At 47.1% G+C, this 17,026-nt stretch overlaps 1 protein-coding gene across 1 annotated transcript in view; it reads right to left on the reverse strand.

The window, feature by feature from the left end:
• Window positions 1-17,026, reverse strand: part of LOC137418791 (sperm motility kinase X-like) — a 55,998-nt gene that overhangs the window by 26,028 nt on the left and 12,944 nt on the right. Inside the window, exons 6-8 of the mRNA XM_078766279.1 lie at window positions 10,827-10,897; window positions 10,598-10,654; window positions 4,723-4,959 (exon numbers count right to left, since the gene is read on the reverse strand). Coding sequence (XP_078622405.1) covers window positions 4,723-4,959; window positions 10,598-10,654; window positions 10,827-10,897 — 365 coding nt within the window. The remainder of the gene's footprint in view (window positions 1-4,722; window positions 4,960-10,597; window positions 10,655-10,826; window positions 10,898-17,026) is intronic.

Here is a 17,026-nt window from a genome sequence, read left to right on the forward strand (position 1 = left end):
ATGGTCCGACCATCCAACTCCTTGCTATTCAGATCCTTTTCTGCCTCTCTGGCGTCCTTTGAGTTTTCAAACGTGACAAAGCCAAACCTCTTGACTTTTGTGTCTCCCTTTCTTTCATCAGCAGCACTTCCAAAATCGGTCCATATTTGCTGAAGGCAGACTCCAGAACATCTTCCTTTGTTTTGAAGTTCAGTCCCCCTACAAAGAGCTTGCCAATATTGCCTCCATCCCTGACGTGCGTGTGCTGACACTTAGTTTCAGGGTATTTCCTACTCGGCTTTTCAACAAACTTCGGGTTACCAGAAACTTGGCCACCGGCCAAATCATTCCCGATAACAAAAGATACTCCTTCTACAGGAAGAGTGGCTTGTAAACCGACAGTGACCGGACTTGACACCAAATCGGACTCCAAATGGATGACATGAAGTGGAGCACTAACACAGCCACCAATCCCCTGTAAACGAACACTATCCCCAGTTGCCGTCTCCTCGGACAATGGCAAGATGCCTTCAAGCATTAAAGATTGATGTGCTCCTGTGTCCCTCAATATCCTAACAGGTCTCCGGTTAGTCGAGGCTCCATCCAGTGACACAAACCCCTCTGAAATAAATGGTTGGTAACCCTTTTGAGGGCGATTTCTCACAATGGCCATTGCATTTTGAGTCATACTAGTCAAACTCCGCTCCTGATTTTCCTTTCCCAGAGCATAACAGTTGGACATCAAGTGTCCAGGTTTATGGCAAAAAGTGCAAGTAGGCCCGGAGGAGAACCTCGTGGTCTGCCAAGGCACGGGGGCGGCGGTCTGCCTCGAGCCCCCTGGACGATAGGTCTGTCTTGGAACCGCAGTCTTCTGATTTCTAGAAGTCATGGTGTCAGAGTGGTCCTCATTTTCATCTCGAGGCCACCCCCATGGATTTTCATTCTCCGCCCCTGATGTACCACAGCTCCCCTGGCTAGGTCTGGGCGAGAAGTTCGGTTTGTGGAACCCCATCCTGTGTGTTAAGGCATTGTCATCTGCCATGGTTGCTGCCTCATACAGCTTTGGTACTTTCCTTTCCTCCAGATGAACTTTAATGTCCTCGTGGACACACTGTTGGAATTCCTCCACCAGGATCAATTGTCGCAATAGTTCGAAGTCTTTTCCAACTCCTTTTGAATCACACCACCTATCAAACATGGTTTCTTTCAATCTGGCAAACTCCACATGGGTCTCACTCTCCCTCCTCCTGGCATTCCGGAATTTTTGTCGGTAAGCTTCCGGGACCAATTCATAGGCTTTGAGAATGTGTTTCTTCAATACCTTATAATCTGCACATTGGTCCATCGGTAAAGCCGAATAAATATCTTGAGCTTTACCCACCAGAACACTTTGCACTGGTATGGACCAGTACTCCTCAGGCCAGTTAAACAGTCGAGCCACTTTCTCAAAGTGTGGAAAAAACTTGGCTTCCTCCTTTTCATTGAAGGGTGGAACCAGCCTCACATATCTGTCAACATCCCAGGTGTTCTGGCTAGGTGTCGAACCAGTCAGCAGGGATGGTACCTCTCCCCGTTCTCTCCTTAACTCCAGCTCCTTGACTTTAATTTCCTGCTGACACGCCAATTCACGGTCTTTTAACTCCCTATCGGCTTTTCTCTCCTCTGCTTGGAGTTCCCTTGCAGCTCTCCTTTCCTCTGCTTGTTTCTCTTCTCTTCTCTCTTCTGCTTTCCTTTCCTCTGCTTTTAATCTTTCCTGGAGTTCTCGTTCCTGTTCTGCTCTTCTATCCTCGCTCTGCAATTGCAACTCCAGTTTCCGGAGTTCCACCTCTTCTGGTTCCTCGGGTAACCAATCCCGGGCGACCTCTTCCCATGTTCCTAATCCCACCATAGATTGTATCACCAGTCTGCATCTCTGCCTTCCTCATATTAGTTCGGACCTCCAAGCTAAAATGTTTGGCCAATTTCCCAAGGTCCGATTTTACTAACGCTCTGAACTGTGCTTCACTCGGGGTCACTGCAACCTTCTCTGCGTCAAACTCCATGGTGACTATTGTTAACACCTGTTAACCTTCACACAAGAAATGTAAAAAAAAAAAGAAAAAAAAAAGTTTTTTTTGTTTGTTTTTTTGGAAAAATTTGGGAATGTTGGAACAAGTTCCAAATTTGGGAATTCTGGGAATGTTAGGGAATTCTTTCCCGGACTAAATTTAGGAAATTTTATATCCCGGACGCAGACCCAATTTCGAGCCCACGAATATCAATTGAACGAGCCCCCAATTTCTGTTACGGGGTCCTCCCCTATCCCCTGGTCTCGGTAAACCTCCGAACCCCGAGAGGGTCCCCGGCAGAAAGATATGTTATCCTTGGTTGAAATCAATCAAATCAATAATGAAACCACACCAAGGGTTATGAACAAACAATAATATATTATAAATCACACCGGAACACCAATAATAATAGCAATTCGCCCTACAATCACTATTTTAAGATGGTACCACCTTATCTAGTCCTTTAACCCAAACTCACAGCACTCCCCCAATGTCTCTGTACCCCTCCCAGGCGAAGTCGATTCGCTCCAGCGATCGTTGGATCAATGTCCGATCACAATCAATTGAGGCGTGGACGATCGAAGCAACCCATAGGTCACGTGATCCAACACCCAGCACAATAGCGGTGGAATGGGAAACCTCCCAAAGACGCGCTCCGACGTACACGTTTGCGGTTCAATCAGCGAGTCTCCTTATAATCCTCAAAAGCCACTTTCTTGCACAGCCGTCCCCGGCAACCCACCAGGGAATAATGCCCGGCCGACGCGACAACAACCTTTTCACCGAAGGTAGCGCACGTGGCGAAATGGCGGACGGCTTTCACTCGAGCCGGGCTTCCAGGCAAGGACACTCCGGACCCTCAATGCAGATACCCGACTACGCAGGCTCCACAGCACTCCGGCGATGTCACCTATCGCACGAACCTCCTTTCAAGGACTCAAAGTTCACTCGCACTGCCCGCTCGGTACGGAGCTTCAACCAAGATCGTCTTTTCCTTCTTTTCCACGCCTCTTCCCTTTCGCTCCCTTTCTCTTCCGGGTCACGATCCGGATTTCCGGCCACATTTTACCAGGAGCGCTTTTAAACCTTTTAACCACAATAACCCTTACTGAGAACCAACAATAATAATAATACCCACAATAATTAGGGCCGAATCCGTAACACTGACATACATAAGTATTCAACCCCTTGGGTCAATACTTTGTACAAGCACCTTTGGCAGCGATTAAAGCTTCTTATTCAGTATCATCTTCTTCTTCTTCGGGTTGCATCGGCTTTGCACATCTGGATTTGGGGACTTTCTCCCATTCTTTCTTGCAGATTTACTCAAGCTCTGTCAAGTTGGACGGGGAGTGTCGGTGAACAGCATTTTTCAAGACTTCCCAAAGATTCTCAATGCGATTAATGTATGGGCTTTGGCTTTCTGTCTGGGATTTTTTTGTTTTGTTCTAAAGACAATCCAGTGTTGCTTTGGCTGTATGCTTGGGGTCATTGTCCTGTTGAAATGTAAATCTCCACTGCAGTCTAAAGTCATTTGCACTCTGAAGCAGGTTCTCCTCAAGGATTTGCTTGCATATGGCTCCATTCACTGTTCCCTCTATCCTTGCAAGTCTCCCAGTCCATGCAGCTGCCCAAAGCATGATGCTGCCACCACCATGCTTCATGGCAGGGGTGGGCTTAGATGGGTGATGAGCTGTGCTAGTTTTTCTGCCAGACGCTGCATTTCACATTCAGGCCAAAGGGTTCAATATTTCTCTTATCAGACCACATAATCATTTGCCTCATGCTCTGTGTCTTTCAAGTGCCTTTTTGCAATATCTAAGCATGCTGTCATTTGCCTTTTTCTCATGAGTAGCTTACATTTGGCCACTCTGTCATAGAGCCTAGATTTGTGAAGTGCTGCACTGTTGTCCACCCGGCAGGTTCTCCATTCTAAGCCAAGGAACTCTGTAGCTCTGTCAGTGGTCATTAGGTTCTTGGTCACCTCCCTGACAAAGGTCCTTCTTGCCAGGTTGCTCAGTTTAGTCGGACAAGTGACGACCCTGGAAGAGTCAGTAGTTCCATATTCTTTCCATTTTCTAATGATGGAGCTCACTGTGCTCTTTGGAACTTTCAACATTAGAAATTGCTTTATACCCTTTGCCAGATCTATGCCTCCTCAACATTTTATCTCAGTAAAACGGACAGTTTCTTTGGACTTCATCATAGCGTTGCTGCTCTGACATGCACTGCCAACTGTGGGACCTAATGCAGAAAGATGTGTTTCTTTTTACATCATGTCCAATCAATTGAATTGGCCACGGGTGTACCCCAATCAAGTTGTGTCAACATCTTAAGGACGATCAAAGGAAATTGGATGCACATGAGCTCAATTTGGCGTGTCACAGCAAAGGGGTTTAAGACTTATTGACATTTCAGCTTTTCATTTTTAATTACTTTGCAAAAAAAATATTTAAAAATATATATACTTTGACATTATGGGGTATTACGTGTAGGTCAGGAAAAAAAATGTGAATTTAATCCATTTTAAAATCAGGCTGCAACACAACAAAATGTGAAAAACGTCAAGTGGTATGAATACCTACTCAAGACTGCATGTGAAACACTCGAGACACCCTTAGTGAAAAACACCCTTAGCATCAGCATCTCGTTCACACCACATTCAGATTATGACACCATTACAAACAATACTCACTTCAATGATGATGTGACGTCCATCAAATTGAAGTCCAATAAATAATTTCTTGAACAGAATGGCAAGTGCCCACACATCGACTGGGGGACCTTCGTAGCCATGTGCTGTGATCTCTGGTGCCATATAGCCATATGTGCCGCAGCAGTCATAAATTTTTTTACCATGTATGAAAGGTGTGGCAAGGTCAAAGTCGATGAGCTTCGCAGTCCCCTCCTTGCTTAAAAGCACGTTTTCTAGCTGGAGAGTAAACAGAAATCAAAATGTGAAAAAACATAAAACCTTTGGTGATAAATTATGATAAAGGCAAGATGCAAATATAAATGCGATGGGCAGGCAGGAAAAAAAATTGCAGAACGAAAAAACTTGAAAAAAACATCCTCAACCAATGCCAGTCAGGGGTTCACATAATATGGAGGAGGTTGAAGCGAGAGTAGATAGTGACGAGTATAAACGATAGAGTTGCAGGAAGTGAGACTTTGTTTGCCTAAATGACAGGAATCGAAGGTCACAAGATGTAGAGGCGTGAAAGGAAAGAGAAAAATCAGAGGAAGTGTCGCAATCTAAGTAAAGGACAATGTTATATCAAGAGAAAAGGGCGATCTGAAGCAGGGAAGTAATGAAGAGTGTTCTGTATGGATAGAGATTAGGGATGGGAGACTATTTAGGCACGTATAATCGGCTCCTGTTGTGAATTTAGAGTGATATTAGAAGGTTCATTCAGAATTCAGAAAGGATTGTGGTGACGGAAGAGTACTGCTTGTGCGTGATATTAATTTGCCAGGGATAGACTGGGTTCAGAAACAGGGAAAGGGCAGAGGAGGAATTTCGTGATCTTGTCCAGGATTGCCCTTTAATGCAGTTTGTTGATAGTCCCACGAGGAGCAGAGTGTTGGACCTCTTATCTATAATAACAAGCGTTACGCCTAGGTCCCCCGTTGGTGAAGTGATGCGAGTTGACAAAGTGGAAGACGCAAGGCGGCCATCTTGGATTTTGACGTGGCGACCCAATTTTCAATAGCGTTCTTCCTTGTGCCTCGATACACCCATTCACCAGATTAGAAGTTGGTACTTCGCTTATTTTTCAAGATATTTCGCTCACAAGGTTCAGACATATGTATGGTGGCGGCCATCTTGGATTTTGACGTGGCGACCCAATTTTCAATAGCGTTCTTCCTTGTGCCTCGATACACCCATTCACCAGATTAGAAGTTGGTACTTCGCTTATTTTTCAAGATATTTCGCTCACAAGGTTCAGACATATGTATGGTGGCGGCCATCTTGGATTTTGACATGGCGACCCAATTTTCAATAGCGTTCTTCCTTATGCCGAGATACACCCATACACCAAATTAGAAGTTGGTTCTTCGCTTATCTTTCAAGATATTCATCTCACAAGGTTCAGACATACATGGCGGCGGCCATCTTGGATTTTGATGTGGCGACCCAATTTTAAACAGCGTTCTTGCTTGTGCCAAGATACACCCACACACCAGATTAGAAGTTGGTACTTCGCTTATTTTTCAAAATATTTCGCTCACAAGGTTGACATATATATGGTGGCGGCCATCTTGGATTTTGACGTGGCGACCCAATTTTCAATAGCGTTCTTCCTTATGCCGAGATACACCCACACACCAAATTAGAAGTTGGTACTTCGCTTATTTTTCAAGATATTCATCTCACAAGGTTCAGACATACATGGCGGCGGCCATCTTGGATTTCGACGTGGCGACCCAATTTTCAATAGCGTTCTTCCTTGTGCCTAGATACACCCATTCACCAGATTAGAAGTTGGTACTTCGCTTATTTTTCAAGATATTTCGCTCACAAGGTTCAGACATATATATGGTGGCGGCCATCTTGGATTTTGACCTGGCGACCAAATTTTCCATAACGTTCTTCCTTATGCCGAGATACACCCACACACCAAATTAGAAGTTGGTACTTCGCTTATTTTTCAAGATATTCATCTCACAAGGTTCAGACATACATGTCGGCGGTCATCTTGGATTTCGACGTGGCGACCCAATTTTCAATAGCGTTCTTCCTTGTGCCGAGATACACCCACACACCAGATTAGAAGTTGGTACTTCGCTTATTTTTCAAGATATTTCGCTCACAAGGTTCAGACATCTATATGGTGGTGGCCATCTTGGATTTTGACGTGGGTTGCACCCACACACCAAATTCGAAGGCGGTCCTTCGATTACGCACGCACGCCCGCACACATGCACGCACGGACGGACGGAGGGACGGAGGGGAAACCATAGTCCCCCTTTCGCTCCGCGGTGCGACGGGGGACAATAATAAAAGGCAGTGTGCGTCCATCCGCCGTCTCCTCCATAACTCCAAAACCATGAAACGTATCGGTCCCAAACTTTGCATGCATACACCTGGACCTCCAACAGATTGCAATGATGAAATCTGGGTGTTTGGGTGTGTTATAACACCATTTTTGAAAATAATTAACAAGGTGGTGCTCATAAGAAAAACACCGAAAAAGCCTTCCCATTATGGCGGCCCACCATCTTGGTCAGCCCACTGCCTGGGTTCATAAGCCGCCATTTTGTTTGGTCCTGTTCAAACGTGCCTTGCCTTGGAAACATGATCAATTATCATGACATAATTGAAGCATATTGTTTTGTGTATGGATGTAGGTAATGAAATACCTTTGGCGAGATAGAACTGTGTAGGGTTTAGCGTACTCTATGTCGCGAAGAAGCCACCTCGATGTATTTAAGTTCGGACCTGATGTTCGTGTAAGGTCGTTTGTGTGTCTTCATTTGAGGGGTGGAGCTATGCTAATTAGTTATGGCATATGGACAAATTCCCCGTGTGTAATTTTTCCCTTCGTTCTTATAAAACACATTCGGCAAGCCACGCACTCGTCACCTAATAAAAAACAACATAATTCCCGACCGGACCCAGACACGACTACACCACCCAGCTCGAATCTTCTCGATGGGCGCTAAGAATGGCCGTGAGGCCACGCCCCAAAGGACAATTGGTTGGGACCATTCGGTGGCGCTCGTTGATTGGTGAGAGTGTGACATCATCATCAAATATTCCAGCACCTGGAGTGAAAAGGCAAAGCACCGCATTTTCTTTCTTCTCTTGGTCTGGGCTTCATCACGAGCAGTTGCATTCTCTCTCTATCCCTGGGCTGTCGGTGGAGGCGGCTGCGCTTTGAGAAATATGCGCTCGCGAAGGGCATGGTAGAAGCCCGGTGGATCGTGGCAATCGGAGGAGGAGGGAGCATTTTGGCTGCTTTGCGCCAATGGCTGGGGGTGGACCCGACGTCGTGCCAACGCGTGTTTTCCCGCGCAGGGACGAGGGACCTGTGACAGCCACAAACCGTCATGTGAGGGAGACCAGAGCTGAGTACCAGCCACCACACCAAACACATTTATTTTTACTTTCATTTTCCCCTTGTTTTGTATACCAGTCCATGAGGAGGGTCCCTCATTTAGAAATCTTAGTTTGCCTTACCGTTCGGTTTGTTCTGCCCACATTTCATTTCATTAAACCATTATTTGTTACATTTCATTTGAGGATTTGTCCGTCTCGTATATTTGTTCGTGGTTTGGATAAACCGTCGTCGTGGCCGTCCGTTCAAATAAGACCAGAGACCTCCATTTCCATCGTGCGCCACAAAGAGATAACACCGCCATAGTTGGGTGTACGCCTCGGAATTAAAGCTCGTTTGGTCATCTGTCGTCCTGAGGTCTTCACTACAGGGGGCGACACGACAATATCATCAAAATCTGGATTCGGATATGAGGATTTGATCCTGTAGAGTGCAGACTAAATAAATGTCCAAATCTGGAGTACAATCTGACAAAATTTACCATATCGAGTGATTCTTAGAACGAAGTGGATATATTCATTTATTTCAGCAAGGCTGTCATTCTCCTTCTGCGGTTAGTTTTTTTTAATTGAACTAAAAAAAAAAATCTATATTCCAAACGTCATGGTTGGAACTCAAATCAAACGTCCGACATGTCGAACTGTATCATTGCAAGTGTAAAGTTGACATTTTGTCTGCTCTCAGTGGGTTCCACATTTCGCTGATTTGCTGCTTGATTTTCACATTTATAGAAGACGATTTAAAGATAAATCTTTGTGGTTGCAGTTTTTGTGTTTGGTGTACTTCATCTGAGCTGTCCACCCGGAGACGTCCAAGGACACCCGGAGAACAAATTAACGCTTTTTAGCAGTCAGAGCTGCTAAAAGTTAAGCGTTAAGACTGCTCAGATTAAGAGTCTCCGGCCATCATAACCTATCATTGTCAGTGCATTGTCATTCTCTTTGCTAATTCCCCCTATCCCCATAAGTTTTTCTACCCCAATATTTCTTTGTCTCTCTCTTTGTCTGTCTGTCTCTGTCTGTCTGTCTCTGTCTGTCTGTCTGTCTGTCTCTGTCTGTCTGTCTCTGTCTGTCTGTCTCTGTCTGTCTGTCTCTGTCTGTCTGTCTCTGTCTGTCTGTCTCTGTCTGTCTCTGTCTGTCTGTCTCTGTCTGTCTGTCTCTGTCTGTCTGTCTCTGTCTGTCTGTCTCTGTCTGTCTGTCTCTGTCTGTCTGTCTCTGTCTGTCTGTCTCTGTCTGTCTGTCTCTGTCTGTCTGTCTCTGTCTGTCTGTCTCTGTCTGTCTGTCTCTGTCTGTCTGTCTCTGTCTGTCTGTCTCTGTCTCTGTCTCTCACTCTCTCTCTCTCTCTCTCTCTCTCTCTCTCTCTCTCTGCTGCGCACTCCATCCACACACCTCTCGCTCCCACTCTTCTCCTCGCTCTCCCTCCCGACCGGAGTTTATAGTGTAGCATCGTGTGGTGAGGCATCACTCTCCTCCCCCACCAACACTCCTCCTTCCCTTCTCTCTCCTCCCTGCTCCTCCCCCTCTTCACTTCCACACCCCTCCTCGACCCCCTTCCCTCCTCTTCCCCCTTTACCCCCTCCCTTCTTTCTCTCTCTCTCTCTCTCTCTCCTCCACCCTCCCTCCTCACTCTTCCCCTTCCTGCTCCCCCTTTCCTCTCTCTCCTCTCCCACCCCTTCCCACGCCTCCTCCCCCCAGGCCCTCTCCCTCCCACTTCTCCCTCCCTCCTTTTTTTTTTTTTTTTTTTTTTACTGAATCGAGGCTCGTGAAAGAGCTAACATTTATTTCACAAACAAATCAACGAGACAAACAAAATATATAAAAAGAGGGAGCGGAAGACAAGATGGGGAGAGAAGGAGAAGCACACAAAACACAACACATGAGAGCAGGGAATAGCACGGGAGGGAGACGGCCTGGGGGGAGGTGGCGTGGGAAGGGGGGGGGGGGGGGAGAAGTATAAAACACAAGGACACCAAGGACTTCCAGGACAGAAGTTGGTATTTCAAAAAAGTGGATTTGGCGTGAAATTAGCGGGGGTAGAAAAGATCAAGGTTTTGGATGGGGGAAGATAAGAGATGGTGGTGAACAGCTGTTTTAAAGACCTGGAGGGAGGAGTGGGATTCAAGAGAGTGAGGGAGTTTGTTCCAGAGGCGGGAGAAAAGAGGAATGAAGGAGTGAAGGTGAGCAGAGAGTCTTGATTTTGGCAGTTTGACCATAAGAGGGTTGCAGGCAGATCTTGTGCGACCTGTCGGAATATTTGGGGGACAGAGCCCAGAGAGAGCTGGGGGGGGGGGGGGGGACTCTCTTCATATTGCTGTCAGGAAGCGACTCGGTGTTACCCGGCAAAGCCGGGTACTTTTGTGAGTTAGGCGAAGAACAGCATTTATGGACAAGTGACCATAACCACACCCTCCCTTCACACATGCATTCCTTCCTTTGCTCCACCAAAAAATGGTTTTCAATGCAGTGTTATGAGGAACGTATCACGGTCTGCACTGGTGTAGTTGGTTACCTTTATATCCCTGTGCACAATGTTCCGGGAGTGCAAGTACTCAACAGCAGCAGCCACCTGGGGGGAGGAAGAGATTAAATATTCAAACATGGACACAGATTGTGGTTGTTAAGATTTTACAATTTTGAGTGCAATTCTTTCTATCCTATTTCAAACCACATCATAAACATCACACTGAGGCTGAAACCAACTAAACATCACACTGAGGCTGTAACCAACTTCAGCTCACCTGCTTCAAGTGAAACCTCAACGAACTTTCTGAATATTTCCTCAGATGATGAATTTGAGAAGCGAGTGAACCTGCACACATCAAACAGCAACACACAAGGGCAATGCAATGAGATTTTTCATTTTTGAGAAACGAGTAGAGGAAAAGTTGTTTTGTTTTTGAAGATTTGAATGTTTCATTGTTAAAATAAACACAAAATGATAAAGATAAAAATAAAAAGGTCATGGAAGACCAAGGTGATAGAGGGCCACAGTTGGATACAAATAGGGGAAAGAAAGAGAGAGAAAGAGGGGAGGAAGAAAGAGAGAGAAAGAGGGGAGGAAGAAAGAGAGAGAAAGAGGGGAGGAAGAAAGAGAGAGAAAGAGGGGAGGAAGAAAGAGAGAGAAAGAGGGGAGGAAGAAAGAGAGAGAAAGAGGGGAGGAAGAAAGAGAGAGAAAGAGGGGAGGAAGAAAGAGAGAGAAAGAGGGGAGGAAGAAAGAGAGAGAAAGAGGGGAGGAAGAAAGAGAGAGAAAGAGGGGAGGAAGAAAGAGAGAGAAAGGGGAGGAAGAAAGAGAGAGAAAGAGGGGAGGAAGAAAGAGAGAGAAAGAGGGGAGGAAGAAAGAGAGAGAAAGAGGGGAGGAAGAAAGAGAGAGAAAGAGGGGAGGAAGAAAGAGAGAGAAAGAGGGGAGGAAGAAAGAGAGAGAAAGAGGGGAGGAAGAAAGAGAGAGAAAGAGGGGAAGAAGAAAGAGAGAGAAAGAGGGGAGGAAGAAAGAGAGAGAAAGAGGGGAGGAAGAAAGAGAGAGAAAGAGGGGAGGAAGAAAGAGAGAGAAAGAGGGGAGGAAGAAAGAGAGAGAAAGAGGGGAGGAAGAAAGAGAGAGAAAGAGGGGAGGAAGAAAGAGAGAGAAAGAGGGGAGGAAGAAAGAGAGAGAAAGAGGGGAGGAAGAAAGACAGAGAAAGAGGGGAGGAAGAAAGAGAGAGAAAGAGGGGAGGAAGAAAGAGAGAGAAAGAGGGGGGGAAGAAAGAGAGAGAAAGAGGGGAGGAAGAAAGAGAGAGAAAGAGGGGAGGAAGAAAGAGAGAGAAAGAGGGGAGGAAGAAAGAGAGAGAAAGAGGGGAGGAAGAAAGAGAGAGAAAGAGGGGAGGAAGAAAGAGAGAGAAAGAGGGGAGGAAGAAAGAGAGAGAAAGAGGGGAGGAAGAAAGAGAGAGAAAGAGGGGAGGAAGAAAGAGAGAGAAAGAGGGGAGGAAGAAAGAGAGAGAAACAGGGGAGGAAGAAAGAGAGAGAAACAGGGGAGGAAGAAAGAGAGAGAAAGAGGGGAGGGAGAAAGAGGGGAGGGAGAAAGAGGGGAGGGAGAAAGAGGGGAGGGAGAAAGAGGGGAGGGAGAAAGAGGGGAGGGAGAAAGAGGGACAGAGGGACAGAGAGACAGAGAGACAGAGAGAGAGAGAGAGAGAGAAAAGAGAGAGAGAGAGAGAGAGAGAGAGAGAGAGAGAGAGAGAGAGAGAGAGAGAGAGAAGGGTAAACACAGGACACTGGAAGTCGAGGGTAGAATGAAAAGAGGGTTCATGGGGAAAGAAAAAATATTGAGGAAAGGATGGAGGGTGACATGAGATGGGAGGTGCACCACCTGTATTGTTTTTATTTTTTTTGGTATATAGAATCGAGGCTCGTGTGAGAGCTAACACCTTAAACACGAAAACATGCACGGACACATAAAGCATACAATAAAGGGAGTGGGAGGACAAGAGGGGAAAGCGATAGGAAAGCACACAAGCACAACAACAGTAGAGAACAGGGACGTCGGTAGATCTGTGGAAGGGAGAGGGCTGGGGGGAGGTCGGAGGGGTGCATGGATGGTACAAAACAAGTGGACACTACTAGGAATTTCAGGAATGAAGTTGGAGATTGAAAAAGGTGGATTTGGAGTGTATTAACAGGGGTAGAAAAGTTCAAGGTTTTGGATGGGGGAAGATAAGACATGGTGGTGAACAGCTGTTTCAAGACTTAGAGGGAGAAGAGGGATTGAAGAGAGTGTGGGAGTTTGTTCCACAGGTTGGAGAAAAGAGGAATGAAAGAGTGAAGGTGAGCAGAGAGTCTTGATTTTGGCAGCTTCACCAGAAGAGGGTTGCTCTCAGATCTTGTGCGACCTGCGGCAATATTTGGGGGACAGAGCACAGACAGAGCAGGGGGAGCAAGGCTTGAGAGCTATCAGTAGAAGACAGAAATACCACCTACCTGACTGCGGTGAGCGAGTGAAAGGCCCTCAGAATCAGCTTCATCGCAGGAGATACCAATGATTCTAAAAGCTTTGGTTTCAACAGCGTGATGCGGGGCTAGGTGTGAGGCAGGAGCACCAGCACAGAGGGGAGAACAGTATTCCATTGAGCTGCGGATGAAAGCTTTGTATGTGGTGAGGACCTCAGAAGTGCCCAGGAAGGACTTCACACGACGGAGGATGCCCAGTCGGCGACTGGGTTTGGAGGCCAGCTTGGAAATGTGGTTTTCCAAGGAAAGATCATTGCAGATAGTGTGTCCCAAAAGCTTGAGTGACTGAACTTCTCGGAGAGGATTGCTGAGAAAGTAGATGGGAGGGTTGTCCAGATGGTCTTTTCGGAGAGACATCGTGAGAGTGTGAGATTTGTCAGGTTTGAAAGACATGTTCCACTTGTTTGACCAGTTTGTGATTTTATCCAAGTTTGCAGAGAGTGAAGAGGCTGCAGCCTGCAGATATGAGGGATGAGATATGCGACGGCAGAGAGTGGGGTCATCAGCAAAGAGATGCAGAGGCAGAGAGATCATTAATGAAGATCAGAAAAAGCACAGGGCCCAGAACACTGCCCTGAGGAACTCCAGCCTGGACAGGCAGGGAGCGATGAGAGAATTCCATTCAGGGCCACATGTTGACTGCGTACTGAGAGGACGTCCACCAGCCATGTGTGGAGGTTTCCATGGATACCATATAAGGAGAGTTTGGTGAGCAGAGCGAGGTGCCAGACCATATCGAAGGCACAAGATGTGTCAAGAGAGACCGCTCAGATTGCCTGTTTGGCATTGAGGACCTCCATCCATGTTGAGACAGCAGAAGCAGCATGTCCAGAGTAGAATGACCTGGTCTGAATCCAAATTGATGATCAGAGATCAAGCCATTGGAGAAGAGGAAGGATTTGATGTCAGAAGTGATGATTGATTCCATGACCTTGCTGATTATTGGGAGCAGGCTGATTGGTCTGTAGTTGCAAGGATCTGTTTTTGCACCTTTTTTGTGCAAAGCGGTAATGTTGGTCGTTTTCCAAGAAGATGGAAGATGACTTTAGGCAAAAGAAAGAGTGAAGAGAACAGAGAGAGGGTTAGATAGAGCGGCAGAGCAGGATTTTAGAACCCGTGGGCTGATGCCGTCTGGTCTAGTTGTAGAATCAGAGTCGAGGTTTGGCAGAAACTTCACCTTGACAGGAGAGGACACATCGTCCAGTAGTGGCTGCATTCAACTGGGTAAGGTGGGTACAAAGAGAGATGGGTTTGGGACAAGATTTGGAGGCAAAAAAAAAAGAGTTGAGGCACTCAGCTTTTTCACGTGCAGTTTCAGCTGTGTATCCGTTTGAGGTAAGGGAGGGGATGGAGGGGCACAAACATCAGAAACATATTTGACCAGATGCCACCAGGATTTGGAGGAGGGAGACAGGTTTGAGAGTTCAGCCTTGAGAGTAGATTATATATTGTCTCCTGGCTCTCCTGAGGGTGGAAACACTTGTTCCAAGCTTTGTGAAAGGAACTGAGATTACCTTCAGTTGGATTTGCCTTCCAGGAGGCGAAGGCAAGTTGTTTCAGGGCAACTGCCTCACCACGAGATTCAGTGTACCATGGACAGGAGGAAGAGTATGACAACTGAAGACGAGATGGGATAAATCTGTGCATGAGAGTGTGATGAATCGGACTACGGAAAGCTAGTTGCTGGCGTGATACACATAACTGTCTGGCAGGGGCGGTCCCTGCGGAGATGGGCGGTTTTGCATGTGTAACCAGCTGTGAGAGTGGGAGACAGCCATATTTGCTGCTATGACTCCTTGAAAGCTAGGTAACATTTATTAATTTGCTGCTTAGTAGTTTGCCTCATTTTAAATGTATTGGGTTGCCTTGTTTGTATCATGTAGATTGTAGACTAATGTTAAAATCTTTTGTTATGTGTAGATGCACCTGGTCGATTGCAATAAAGCCTCCTTTCCTGCGAGGTCTCTGGCTCTACTTTCACAACAATTTATTGCAATCTTCCTTGAGACAACCTCCGAAGGATGGAGAAGCTGATTCGCTTGGAGCGCTTCTCCGGAGATCCGAATGCCCGGACTCCGCTGATCAGTTGAATCAATGGCTCAATTCTCTATGACCTTTGACGAACTGGTCCCGGACATTACGGGGGCACAGAAACTCGATGTATTATCCAGCAATGTCTCTCATGTCATCTATAGATACATCGCTCAATGCATGACGTACGACGAAGCTGTGGCTACCTTGAAAGCCCTCTTCATCAAACCGCGCAGCACAGTGTATGCTCGCCACTTATTGGCAACGTGCTGGCAGGACAGAGTCCATGCATCAGTATGGCCAGGCTTTACGACAGCTGGCTCAGGATTGCGCAATTCAGGACTGTACGGCTCTGCAGTACACCGATGATCTGATCCATAACACCTTTATTACGGGTCTGCAATCTTCTGTCATCAGACAACGGCTGCTCGAGAAAGACGCTGGATTTCCAAATGGCGTTCGACCAAGCCCACGTGTTACAGTCGGCTCAGGCCATATCCGACTTATGGTTGGCCCTTTACAGCTGCGAGTGCTACTGCTCACGACACGACACGTACACACGATCACGGTGACCCGGAAGCTGACGCCGGGAGAGCGCCTGCTCGATCTGCCACTCATCGGGCATTACGAGTGGAAAGCTCCGATGAGGTGAACGAGCCCAGCATGGTTGCTGTGACCTCGCCCGCTGGTCAGACCGTCAAATGCTTTTTTTGCGGCAATCACAGTCACCCTCGCTCAGTTTGCCCTGCTAGGGAGTCGGTGTGCCATAATTGCGGAAAAGCGAGGCCATTTTGCCAAAGTCTGTCCCGTGCCCAAGACCAAGCGTGCAACGCGCGTGGGCGCGTGCTTGTCGACAGGAACCCGCAGAGCTCCGAGCGGCCTCGCTCGTGCCTTGGTGCCGGTCGAAATCAACGGCCAATCGGTGGAAGCATTGGTCAACACAAGGAGCGATCGCAGCGACATTCGCCCTCGTCTCGTGGAGCGATTCGGGTCGACTCCAGCTGCCTCGACTCAGCACGTGTACATGGCGTCGGGAGCCGTATGGCAGCAAGCGCACAGAGTGTGTGTGGTTCAGCTAGTTGCTAACGATGTTACTTGTGGTAATGTTAAGTTGCTCATCCTCCATAACCTCTGCTCCGACATCCTCCTGGGTCACAATTCTTTGAATCGGCACAAATGCTTAGAGATGCAGTTTGGCGGCACCCACACTCTGTCCATGGGTACCGAGCTGGGCCCGGTTTGCGCCCTTGCCGAGATAGCTGTCGACCCGCCTCGACTACTCCCGAGCTTAACTGCTAATTGCCATCCGGTCGCCGTGAAATCTAGAAGGTATTCCCAGCTGGATGCTATCATTATAGCCACTGAAACTAAACACCTTTTGCACCGAGGCATTATCAAACCCATTATCAAACCCTGGAGTTCCCCAAGGCAGTGTTCTGGGCCGTGTGCTTTTTCTGGTCTTCATCAATGATCTCTCTGACTCTCTTGAAAATCCTCTCTATCTCTTTGCTGATGACTCTACTCTCTGTCGCTCCATTCCTCATCCCTCAGATCGGCAGTCTGCAGCCTCCTCACTCTCTGCAGACCTGGACAAAAACACAGGCTGGGCAAACAAGTGGAACATGTCTTTCAATCCTGACAAATCTCACACTCTTACGATGTCTCTCCGAAAAGACCGACTGGACAACCCTCCCATCCACTTTCTGAATAATCCTCTCCAAGACGTTCTGTCACTCAAGCTTTTGGGTCTCACTATCTGCCATGATCTTTCCTGGGAAAACCACATTTCAAATCTGGCCTCCAAAGCCAGTCACCTACTGGGCATCCTCCGTCATGCGAAGTCCTTCCTTGGCACACCTGAGCTCCTCACCACATACAAGGCTTTCATCCGCAGCTCAATGGAATACTGCTCTCCCCTCTGGGCTGGTGCTCC

Source organism: Myxine glutinosa, chromosome 12 (assembly GCF_964187855.1).
Source record: "Myxine glutinosa chromosome 12, kmMyxGlut1.1, whole genome shotgun sequence".
NCBI classification, from domain to species: Eukaryota; Metazoa; Chordata; class Myxini; order Myxiniformes; family Myxinidae; genus Myxine; species Myxine glutinosa.